This window comes from Amblyraja radiata, chromosome 6 (genome assembly GCF_010909765.2).
Source record: "Amblyraja radiata isolate CabotCenter1 chromosome 6, sAmbRad1.1.pri, whole genome shotgun sequence".
NCBI lineage: Eukaryota > Metazoa > Chordata > Chondrichthyes > Rajiformes > Rajidae > Amblyraja > Amblyraja radiata.
The window spans coordinates 91159058-91171840 of NC_045961.1; the positions used below are offsets into that span (position 1 = coordinate 91159058).

Genomic DNA, 12783 nt, shown 5'->3' on the forward strand with positions numbered 1-12783 from the left:
ATATTGCAGGCTGGTAGGAGAAGAGTTATATTGTTTTTGGAAGCAGAACCTCGACCTAAAAAATTGGCTTCTTCTCACTCCATAAATTATGTTATTTAGCTCAGATTAGACACATTAAATGTGCCCGTTAAATAAAAGGTGCAATTGCAGGAAGGTTTTGATGGAGTTGCTGACAATATCTGGAAGCTGCCAGCAGCCTAAAGTCTCAACGATCCTTTATCTAAAAATTCAAATTGGTAACGTTAGCAACGGCGCGCCGGAACCACATGTTGACTACAACTCCCAGAAAGCCTGGTAGACAGCTGCCTCTTCCCAACCATTACATCATTCACGGTCGCTTTCATAGAGAATGTAGTTTAATGTTGAAGATCCAAACTGCAATTGCCTCACAAAATGGACTGGTCGAACTACAAGTCCCGGCACCAAGACCCATGAGCAATAACCGTCTTCCTATCGGTGTAGGCCATCTTCTGGACCGGAGAAGGGATTTAAAAATATATTTTTAATGATTTTCCTGCTAATCATCATTTGAAACACCTTATGTAGTATAAACGCACAGAAGAGGAGCGGCCGCTTCTTAACAGCAGTAACATCAAACGGGTCCACCATTAACTTAATTTTCTTTTCCTCCATGCATCTGAAAAAATGTCTTCTTTAGAGAAAGAGTTGTTCTTGAGTAAATTGCCTTCGCGACCACCGATGCGGCCAGGTCTTCAGACGGGGTCCAAAATGAGGATGGGGTGAGTGTGCAAGCTATCTTTTCAAATCTAGACCTTGATTTTATTTTATTTATTTTCTGACGGACCGCGTCCCCAGTCACTGGAGGAGATGTTGAACCAGTAATAACTGATCAATTTTGCAGTTTGGTTCATTTTGACAACCAAAGTCTCAAGCAAATAGCAGCAACATATTTAAACTTCAGGGGGTTTCTTCATTTTATTTATCTTGCATAAATGCAGGTGTAAAAGACAGTGCAAGTTTAAGTCAGTCTTATCTATTGATTACAGTTTCTATTTGTAATATGAAATATAAGGTTACTAATGTTTTCTTCCTTTTTAAAGTAATGTGTCGTGTTTTTAATTGTTAAGTGTAAGTAGAAAATGTGTGTTCAGTGTTTTGATTACTACAAATTATACGATCTGACATTAGACTGTGGGGAGGAAAGACTTGGCTAGTTATGAGTTGTTATGATTATGTGTACATAATTGTTCACCTGATTTTCTGTATTATATTCTTTGTACACTGACCATTACATTTTATTGTTTTACTTAGACATGTTGTTAGTTGGCTATCTGATTGCTTTTTCATTATTTGATATTTGGTGTGCACCCAGTCGATCATCTGACATAATCTAAACACATCATTATTTAAAGTTCAATAATTGCACTTTCTTTGGAATTCAATATTTGAATTAGCTATTATTTTACATAGCATCTTTGCTATAAAGTGTAGCCTTTTAAGATTATCCTGCCGTATTACAGTCGGGAAGGTGCTGGATTGCATGAGACGTATAATGGTAGATAAATCTCCAGGCCTCGTCAGATATATCCAAGGACTCTGTGTGAAACTAAAAAAGAAATTGCAGGAGTGCTGCTGAGAGAAATCAATCATCATAATCACGGGTGAAACGCCAGTAGACTGAAGGGAAGTAATGCTGTTTAAGAAAGGCAGCAAAGAAAAACATGGAGACTCTAGACCAATAAGCCTAACATCTTTGGTAGGAAAGTTAGTGGAGAGAAATCCGACAGATAACATCAACATGATGTGGGTATGTTGATTAGGGATAGTCAGCATGGTTTTGTATGTGGGAAATTGTGTCTCATGAATTTGATCAATTTTTTTTAAGGCATCACTAAGAAGATTGATGAGGGCAGGGCTGTAGACAAAGTCTATTTGGATGTGCAAGCCTTTGATGGTGTTCTTCGTGGTAGGCTGCTCTGGAAGGTTAAATTGCATGGAATCCAGGGAGAGCTAGCTAACTGGACACATAATTGCTTCATGGTAGGAAGTAGAGGGTGATGACGGACTGAATGCCTGTGACCAGTGGTATGTCACAGGGATTGCTGCTGGGCCCCATTCCTGTTTGTCATCTATATCAACGATTTGGATGAGAAATTATTAACCTTGCATGTTTGCAGATATCACTAAAATAGCTAATATTGTAGATAGTAAATATGGTTATGAAGAATTACAGCAGGATCAGCTGGATAAGTGGGTTGAGGAATGGCTAATAGAGTTTAATTCAGATAAGTGTGAGGTATTGTTTTTTGGGAAGTCAAATCAGGGCAGGATCTTTGCAGTGAACAAGTACATAATTCCCTGAAGGTGGTGCAATAGGTAGATGGGATGTGAAAGAGGACTATTGGCATATTCACTTTCATCAGTCAGGGTACTGAATAGTTAGGACGTTATGTTGCAGTTGTACAAGATGTTGGTGAGGTCACACTGACCATGATGCTATTCTTGCTATTGAGGGAGTGCAGCGTAGGTTCACAAGATTAATTCCCGGGATGGCGGGACTCCCATATGATGAAAGAATGGATTGACTGGGCTTATATTCACTGGAATTTAGAAGGATGAGAGGGAATCTTATTGAAACATATACTATTATTAAGGGATTAGACCTAGACCTAGAAGAACTCGAAGCTGCAATGAGCATGCTGAAACCTGGGAAAGCAGCAGGAATCGATGATGTACTAACGGAAATGATACAGCACCTTGGACCTAAAGCAAAGACCTGGTTCCTAGCAATGCTGAACTCATGCATGGCACAGAAAACAACCCCACCTGTATGGAGTGGACTGTCGCAATTCCCAAACCTGGAAAGGACCCATCATCCCCAAAGAGCTACAGACCCATTTCCCTCCTCTGCATCACCTACAAGCTCTACGAGAGGCTACTACTCCAACGCCTTATGCCACTTATAGACTCCAAGCTTACTAAAGATCAAGCTGGCTTCCGCCCTGGCCGCTCCTGTGCCGGGCAGCTACTGAACCTCACCCAACACATTGAGGACGGTTTTGAGTGCAAACTCATCACCGGAGCAGCTTTCATAGACCTCACCGCTGCCTACGACACTGTCCAGCACCGCACCATGATCAGGAAACTTTTTGACATGACTGGTGACCTCGACCTGTGCCAAGTCATCAAAAGCCTTCTCAACAACAGGCGCTTCTTCGTTCAACTAAACGACAAGAAGAGCAAATGGAAAGCCCAAAAGAATGGCCTACCACAAGGCAGCGTACTGGCCCCCCTCCTCTTCAACATCTACACCAACGACCAACCACTTCCCCCACAATGCCGCCGCTTCATCTATGCTGATGACCTCTGCATCACCACCCAACAGGAGAACTTCCAGAAGATCGAGTCTGTCCTGGAAAGCGCCCTCCAAGAGATGATAACCTACTACAATAACAACCACCTGAAACCCAACCCATCAAAAACCCAACTATGCAGCTTCCATCTTAAAAATCGAGATGCAGGAAAACAACTGAGCGTCTCATGGGATGGCCACAAACTCCAACCACTTCCACCCCGTGTACCTCGGAGTCACACTCGACAGGACACTCTCTTTCAAACCCCACCTTCAGAACACCAAAGCCAAGGTCAACACTCGCAACAACATCCTGCGCAAACTGGTAAACTCAAAGTGGGGCGCTGACCCACCAACCATCCGTGCAACTGCCCTAGCCCTGTGCTTCTCCACAGCTGAATACGCGTGCTCAAGCTGGAGCCGCTCCCACCGCACCAAACTGGTTGACACAGCCCTCAACGACACCTGCCGCATTATCACGGGATGCATAAAGACAACGGCAGTCCCGTGCCTCTACGCCCTAGCTGGTATTGCCCCCCCCCCATATCAGACGATCCATCATCGCCCAAGACGAGCGGAGAGCACAGGAGATCGATACCAGGCACCCCCTGCACGGACACACAGCACCTCCACCCCGACTGAAATCCAGAGCCAGTTTCTTGCAGACAGTCCCACCTCTCCAGACAACCAAAGAAACAGCAAGGACCAACATCTGGAAAGATGAATGGAACCAGCTCAACACACGAGCCCACGACTGGATGGAGAGAGGAATCACTCCGACTGAATGCCTCGCCAGCGGGCACGACCTCCCATGGCCAACCTGGAAGACCCTCAACAGATTACGAGTGGAGCAGGGGAGGTGCAAAGCACTTATGAAAGCATGGAACTACCAGGCAGAAGACACATGCAGCTGTGGAGCAGTACAGACAATGTCCCACCTACTGGAGTGTGACGACGCCCCCCAGTGCAGCCCCCAGGACCTGGCTGAACCGACCCGACCAGCTGTGACCTGCGCCAGATACTGGCAGAACGACATCTGAGATTGCAACGGACTCGAAGAAGAAGGGATTAGACAGGCTAGATGCAGGAAAAATGTTCCCCATGTTGGGGGAGCCCAGAACCTGGGGTTATAGTTTAAGAATAAGGTATAGGCCATTTAGGACTGAGATGAGGAGAAACATTTTCACCCAGAGAGTTGTGAATCTGGAATTCTCTGCCGCAGTGGAGACCAATTCACTGGATTTATTCAAGAGAGAGTTGGATATAGCTCTTAGGGCTAACGGAATCAAGGGATATGGGGAGAAAGCAGGACGGGGTACTGATTCGGGATGATCAGCCATAATCATATTTAATGACGGTGCTGGTGCGAAGGGCCGAATGACGTACTCCTGCACTTATTTATCTATGCCAAGATAAACTAATCTTATCTGCCTGCACATGATGCATATCACTCCATTCTCTACATATCCATGTGCCTATTTAAAAGCCTCTTAAATGCCACTATCATATCTGGCTCCACCACTACTGTTGGGACCATGTTCCAGGCACCCACATGTGTAAAAATGCCCTGCACATTTAAAAGATTTTTGGATGGGTAAATGGATAGGAAAGATTTAGAGGGATTTGGGCCAAACATGGGTGACTTTCAGTCTGAAGACGGGTCTTGACTCGAAATGTCACCCATTCCTTGTCTCCAGAGATGTTGCCTGTCCTGCTGAGTTACTCTACCTTTTGGTGTCTATCTTATGGGTAAACGTGACTGGCTTAGATGGGGGGCACCTTGGTCAGCATGAATGAGTTTAGTCAAAGGGGCAGATTCTGTGTTGTATGACTCTATGGCACTAAATGAGATTAGTTTTCTCTTGAGTAAAACTGAAATTGTACATGATTTTCTTATTGAGTCAATTTTATGAAAACGTGTTGTTATGAATCTACATTGCACTATTCATTAGAGCAGCACATAAAGGTGGGACCACTTTAGACAAAACTATATGAAATAGAAGGTCTGTTAACAAGATGAAGCACCTATTTTTCAGACTGGTCACTAGGTTTTTTAATGCTTTTTCAAAGTCAATGTACAATAGAAAAGGCATACATAAACTGAGTTCAATACTCATCCTATATGATACTTGGAATGTAGTACTTTAAATTACTTTTACTGGCATGAATACTAGTGGTGGATCTATCACGAATAGTTATTGACCCTTGTGTTAAAATAATGTTCTAGGCAGGTGTAGAATGGCAAAATCTATAATTGTACTGCTGTGTATTTCATAGTTCATGCAGTGTGCTATTTACATGCGTTGCTGGAATACTAATGATAACACTGTATTTAAAAGAACCAACTGTCAGCTTAAAACATATCACTTTAGATATATTGTGCAAATTGAAGTTAACCTCCCATTTTGTTGCCTAATCTTTTAAGATTTACATTTTTTTAAACGGTAGATTTATTTTAATCCTTTTTTAATTTGGAATTACCAGGAATTTAGTTCAGGAATGACAGATTTTATTTACATGAAGAGACAAAATTTAATATAGTTATTCAACGTCATGAAGGGGTTTGACAGAGTAAGTAAGGGGAACTGTTCCGCTTGATAAGAATAAAAACAGAAAATGCTGGAAACATACAAATGTGCTAGATAACAAATCCCTCAAATCTACAGCTGAAACAAATAACTTCATTTTTGTTGTTGTTTGTGGCACCTTGCTGTTTGCAAATTAACTGGCAACTTTCCTATATTAAAACAGTAACTTATCTTTGCAAAGAATTTTGGGATGACATGAAAGTTCACAATTTTCATTAAAATTCTTTGTTTGTGATAACAATTTAATTTACGAAAATTAGAAATGCAGCCTGCAACTTTAAAGGCTCTCAAAGGCATTTAAAATCAAAATTAATTGGTTGTCTGAAACAAGGGAGTTGAGAGCATAAATTTACGCAGCTGTAAAATAAATGTGCCATATGCCGTGAAGAATAAAGTTTGGATGAACTCTGCTCCACTCCTTTAAATTGTAGTTTTGTAGTCTATCAAATTATAGTTTTGCATTCTAGATTTGGTTGAATGTTAACATGCTACATTCTCTGAGCTGTACATTTGAACAGTACCATCCTCTCATAATCTAGCACACTCAGGATTTTGGTGGCAGATTTTCTGGAGACATTTTAATTTCACTTTTTTTTGATGTTACACAGTATTTATACAAAAATTGCCAGGGAATTCGGTCAGCTTAGAGAGAGCAGGGAAATTGGGCCCCAGCAAATCGGAAAGAAATATGGCAAACATCACCTGGTGGACTAGATGCCCAACCAGTTAGATTTCTGAATACTCAATAGAAGATTATTGAAGTTGTGTTGTAACGTGTATTTCCATAACAACATTCCTCACTTGCAGTTTCTCCGTCTGCGATCCCCTACTCTCAATTTATCCATCCACCATTTCCTACTCTCAACTTCTCCATCCAGAGATAATTTCTCTGTCCGCCATCTCCCTACTCTCGATTTCTCAATTTCTGCCACATCTGGTCCCAAGATTAGCTTTCCTGTCTAGGACATATGTCGTCTTCCTTTTGTGAGCATGATTTTGCCCCTGTTGTTGTGGATGAATCCCTCACACGAGTCTCCTCTGTGTCCCCCATTCCTGCTCTTGTTCCCCCTTCCCCCGGATGGAACTAGTATAGAGTTCCCCATGTCCTTGCCTTTCACCCTACCAGCCTCCGTATCCAACACAATGTAAAGCTGGACGGCACAGTAGCGCTGCGGTAGAGCTGTTGCCGCACAGTGCCAGATCCTGACTATGGGTGCTGTCTGTGAGGCGTTTGTATGTTCTCCCTGTGACTGCTTGTTTGTGTTTTCGGGTGCTCTGGTTTCCTCCCACATTCCAAAGATGTGCAGGTTTGTAGGTTAATTGGCTTCTATAAATTGTCCTAATGTGTAGGATGCGAAAGTGGGATAAATGGAGCTAATGTACAGGTGACTGATGGTTGGCATGGACTTGGTGGGCCGAAGGACCTGTTTCCACGCTGTAATTCTAAACATTCTTCCCTGACATTCCTGCCACCAGCAACATGATGCCACAATGAGTCAAATGTTCCCATCCTCACCCGTTTCTTCATTTCGCAGAGACCACACCTTCCTTAACTTCCCAGTTAACTCGTCCTTCCTGCCCAAAACAACACCTTCCCAGATACTTTCCGCTGCAGCCATGGGAAATGTAACAACTGCCCCCATACCTCCTCCCTTACTTTTATCCAAGGACCTCAGTGACCCTTCCAGGTGAGATGGAAGTTCACCTGCACCTTGTCTAACTTTTACTGCATTCAGTGCTCCTGATGTGGCCTCCTTTACATCAGCTAAACACGCTCTCCATCTGCCAAGGCCTGTTGGATCTCGTGGTTGCTCATCATTTCAACTCCCCTTCCCTTTCCCATGCCAACCTTTCTGTCCTGGGCCTCTTCCATTGCAAGGAGGCGGCCACACATAAACTGGAGGAACAGCACCCTGTATTCCACTTGGGTAGCTTACAACCCAACGGTATGAACATTGAATTTTCCAATTTTAGGTAATCCCAATAGTATTAGAGATTTTCTGAATATTATTAATTGTGAACTTAAATTTAGATTTTGCTTTATACAGCAGATTATTGCAATTTCAATTAATGAAGAATTTTAAATTGTTTTTTAACCTAACTGCATAGGAATTTTCTTGCAAAATACATGCTGTTGTGCTTTTTTAACGTTAAATGTAAATTTTAATCACAAGACCAAGTGCTGAGTTTCAGAATATTGCAACTGCCCACTCATTTTGTATTTCCATATGATTTTATGTTGCGATTTGTCATGTTCTTCAGAAAACAATGTTTATTGTTTAGCTTTATAAACGTAAGAAGTAATTTAAGAGTTGGACCTGATTGGGAAAACAAAGAATTTGAGCTGGTCTTAAATGGACATGTATTTCTTGAAATTATTGTTCGAGAAAATTTAATTTATTTGATTTGTATTTCTTAGAGATCCTTATTTTGCTAAGAAAAGTGGAAAATATAGGTAGAGCTCAGGAATGGAAAAGGCTGCATTCATTATGTGGTGTTATTATAGGCTTCCCAAAGGCTAGCAGGAGATAGTGGAACAGATATGTCAGCAGCATATGGAAAGATATAAAAGCAACAGGATAGTTGTAGTGGGTGACTTTAATTTCCCCAATATTGATTGGGACTCCCTTAGTGCCAGAGGCTTGGATGGTGCAGAATTCGTTAAATGCATCCATAGAAACATAGAAAATAGGTGCAGGAGGCCCTTCGAGCCAGCACCGCCATTCATTGTGATCATGGCTGATCGTCTCCAATCAATAACCCATAGAATCCAAGAGGGTTTCTTGACATCGCACATTAATAACAGTGAAGGGGCCATACTAGACATTGTAATGGGAAATAAGTTTCAGTAGAAGATCATTTTCGGAACAGAGATCATAACTTCTTAAGTTTTCAGATAGTCATGGATAAGGATCAGAGTGGACTTTGCAGGAAAGTGCTAAATTGGAGGAAGGCGAATTACAACGGTGTTAGGCAGGAGCTAGGAAGCGCAGATTGGAAGCAGCTGTTAGCCCACATCTGATATTTGGAAGTAATTTAAAGGCCAGTTGGTGCGGGTAAGGCCATGTCTTACAAACTCGATTTGAGTTTTTTTTGGGGAAGGTGAAGAAGATGATTGATGAGGCTAGGCAGTGAATGTTTTGCACATGAACTGTACCAAGGTCCCTCCTGGTAAGCTGATCCAGAAGGTAAGGCATATAAGATCCATGGTAACTTGGCAGATTGGTTTAAAAATTGGCTTGGCCATAGTAGACAAAGGGTAGGGTGTTATTTTGGCTGGAGGTCTGTGGCTCGTGATGTTCTGCAAGGATCAGTGTTAGGATCTGTTTTGAATATATATAAATATTTTTGGACAAAATCAGGTGGTTTGATTAATAAATGTGTAGATGACACAAAAAATGGTTGACTTGTGGGTAGTGAGGAAGTTTGTCAAAAGATTCAGCAGGATATAGATCAGTTGGAAATATGGATAGAGAAATGTGAGCATTGAGGTCAAATGCAAGAGGAAAATATACAGTAGATGGCTGGAGCCTTGGTGCATTGGTGTTCAGAGGGATTGGGGGCAAAAATCTAGAGCTCCCTGAAAGTGCCAACACAAGTAGATAGGGTGGTTAAGAATACTTAGGGCATGCTTGATTTCATCAATAAGGCCCATAAGGGTGTTGTGTATAAAAGGATGAAAGTCATGTTGAAACAACATAAAACTTTGGATAGGCAACATTTAAAGTATTGTGTGCAGTTCTGGTTGCATTACATGAAGAGTGTGGAGATTTTGGAAAGGGTGCAGAGCTTCACTGGAGATGCTGCTTGAATTTGAAAGTATTTGCCTGAAGGAACAGTGGGATAAATTTGGACTTTTTTTCTGGTGCTGAAGGGAGAGGGGGCAACCTGACAGAAGTGTATAAAATTATGAGAGCCATAGACAGGAGAGACGGTCAGAGTCTTTTTCCCAGGGTGGAAATCTCAAATACGAGAGGGCATAGTGTTATGGTCAGAGAAGAATGTGTAAGAGATGTGTGGGGAAAGTTGTTTTACACAGAGAATGGTAAGTGCCTGGATGCATTGCTAGGCGTAGTGGTGTTAGCAGATACGATATGAGCCATTTAGATGGCATGCAGGCAAATGTACGTATAGTTTAAATTGGCATCATAGTCAGCACAAACATCATGGGCCAAAGGGGCTATTCCTTTGCTGTACCTTTCTATGTTTTATGTTCTTAGATTAATATCAGTAACATATTTGATTAAACAACTAGAATCTGTTTTCATAAATGCTTTATTTTAAGAAGGCAATGGAATTTCAGTGTGTTTCATTAATGGATGCCATGTGTCATCTTCTATACACTGCTTGCTGGTTGAAATAGAACCAAGTACTAGTTTGCCATGAAATAGCATGTAGTAGTATTTATGGTGAGCCGGGGTTCGCGTGCAAATACTGACCAATCCGAATCATCCCTATTTCAGTCTGATTCATGGCCAAATTGTCATCAAGGTCACTAATCCCAACACTAAACCCACATATGACTAATTTGTTTTAATTTGTCATTTATTTGTTTACCCATTTTCCCTTATCAATCAACCCTTTGGCCAATTTTCCTCAACTAATCTAAAGGAAATTTTATTCTGTTGACATCTCAGAAAGAAGTTGGTTGAGTGCAAACAAATCAAAATTTTACGGGGTATTTATAGTCAGCAGAATTAGAAGGTTCTCGTGCGTTGGAATCTTGGTCTTAGAAGTGAATGGATGGTTTGCTGACCCATCCAGTACCATGCCAAGTAATAATTCAAAAGCAATATACTCCAGATGCTGGAATTATTCAGCAGAGTAATCTCGGGAGAGAGAAATAAACAGTTTATTATTAACAACTTTGCATCAGAACTGGAAAATAGAGGATGGAAGAGCAAATAGGAGGGCAGAGAAAAAGGAAAAAAAGTAATTGATAGCATGGAGACAAAGTGTGAGTTGGAATAGAAAAAATGAAAAAGTTACGTAACTTTCTCTGATGAAAGGCAATCCACTGCAAATATTAACTCTGTTCCTCTCTCCTTCTCTCCTGCAAGATGCATTTTCACAATTTAATGCCATGCAAAATAATTTTGATATAGTAATCTCTCTCAGTACTCAGTAATGATTGTTTGGTTCTCTTTCAGTTAGGGAATTATATTATCTCCTGATGTGACCTCCTGATGTGAGCAGTCATGAATATGCCATAAAAGTGATTAAAACAATGTTTTTCCCCTTCATTTTAATTCCTTGATTGCTGTGTGGTCTTTTTCACAGTCCACTTGCTGACGACAGAGCGGTTAGAATGGGGGTGGGATAGGGAATTAAAATGAAAATTAATTGGATGCTTAGTTGTCCTTATCTGCCATTGTTAATTCTCCCTCCCATGCCTAGTTTATTTTTGATCTTTCATTGTGAAAATTCTGATAGCCGCAACCTGATTTGCTAACTGTTTCTCTCTCCAATGTTGCTGCTTGATCTGCTGGGTGCTTCTAGTATTTAGCTTTTGTTTTGGTTCTTCAGTCTCTGCAGTTTTCTGCTTTAAGCACTGTGCAACAAAGTGATATTTTCTACTGGAACAGCTGGTTAGCCCTCCTAATTTACCTTTCTCACCGGATACCTACTAATAATGAATCAGAAACATACAGAACTGACATGTTGTGATTTCCCCAAAGGAAATATGTTCTAAAATTGTACATAGATTATTGATGGCTATCTTTAACTAATGTTTAATGTCCCTTTTGTTATAGCCCTGGAAGAAAACGGGACTTCTCACCAGTGCCCTGGAATCATTATTTTGAAACAATGGAAGATGTCATAATTACGAGGGGAATAAGTAAAGATATATCCTTTATAAAATTCCAGTGCACTACAAGGCCTGTACGTTCGTATATAAGTCTGGTCTTGATCAGGAATTTAGTTTAGCTTATTGGTTGCATTTCTACACTTATTTTGTGTCCCACAACATAAAATAACGTTGTCTCCATCAGCATTAAAAGTCTTGAGGTTGGTTCATAATTTTTATTATTTTTAAAACCAACTTGAAAATATGTTCCACGAGGGGATATGTTTCACCCCCTCTCCTATCCTTTGATCATCTTCAATCTAATGTAAAAAAATGTATAACACTAGCAAGGTTACAAATGTTGTTGTGATAGACAATGAGGCTATTTTAACCTGGCCATATTTAGAGGATATTATACATTATCCTTTAACCCTTATATGCTTTTTTATATTTTGCATGTAAACCTTAACTACATGTACTCTTTTCGAATCTACAAAAGTGGATCTGAAGGACCTGTCCTTTTATTATTACATGGAGGAGGCCATTCAGCCCTCTCCTGGGCAGTTTTTTCTGTAAGTAATTGCAAATTTAAAAAGGAAATTGGTTGTTGTTTAAAGTGAAATTGGCCAAATATCTTTGTATACTGACAAGTAAAATTATGATTGTTTTAAGATTATTTCAATATATTCTGTGATTTAATTCCTGTTACGTTTCACATTTCTGTGCTTGTGCTTGCATGTTTTAATAAGAATAAAATCTTTGCTTTCTCCAGAAGGTTGGGCTAAAATTCAATAGCACTACATACCTCTTTGCATCTCCAACTGATTGTTGTTCTTTGTTAGTGGGACTGGAGAATGAATACCATTTAGGAAATTTGCTGTTTACAAAACTGGCCCTGCACTTATCTTGCATTTTCTTTGCTTTTTACTAATGGGTGCTGCAGCAAGTAAGAATTTCATTGTCCCGTCTGGGACATATGACAATAAAACACTCTCTCTTGGTTCTCTGACTAATGAGGTGCCACTGAAATTGAGGTCCTAAATTTGATGCATCATAGTAGGGACTAAGATAAATATTGTTTATTCTGCCTCTTT

At 40.6% G+C, this 12783-nt stretch overlaps 1 protein-coding gene across 2 annotated transcripts in view; it reads left to right on the forward strand.

Moving 5' to 3' along the window:
- The first annotated feature begins 419 nt into the window (after positions 1 to 419).
- The window catches only part of ppme1 (protein phosphatase methylesterase 1), a 45223-nt gene continuing 32859 nt past the window's right edge, over positions 420 to 12783 (forward strand). The window contains exons 1-3 of one of the 2 annotated variants that reach the window (XM_033023204.1): positions 420 to 740; positions 11655 to 11748; positions 12169 to 12261. In XM_033023204.1, coding sequence (XP_032879095.1) covers positions 646 to 740; positions 11655 to 11748; positions 12169 to 12261 — 282 coding nt within the window. In that variant the 5' untranslated portion in view covers positions 420 to 645. The remainder of the gene's footprint in view (positions 741 to 11654; positions 11749 to 12168; positions 12262 to 12783) is intronic. The other variant, XM_033023203.1, reaches the window with a different exon arrangement.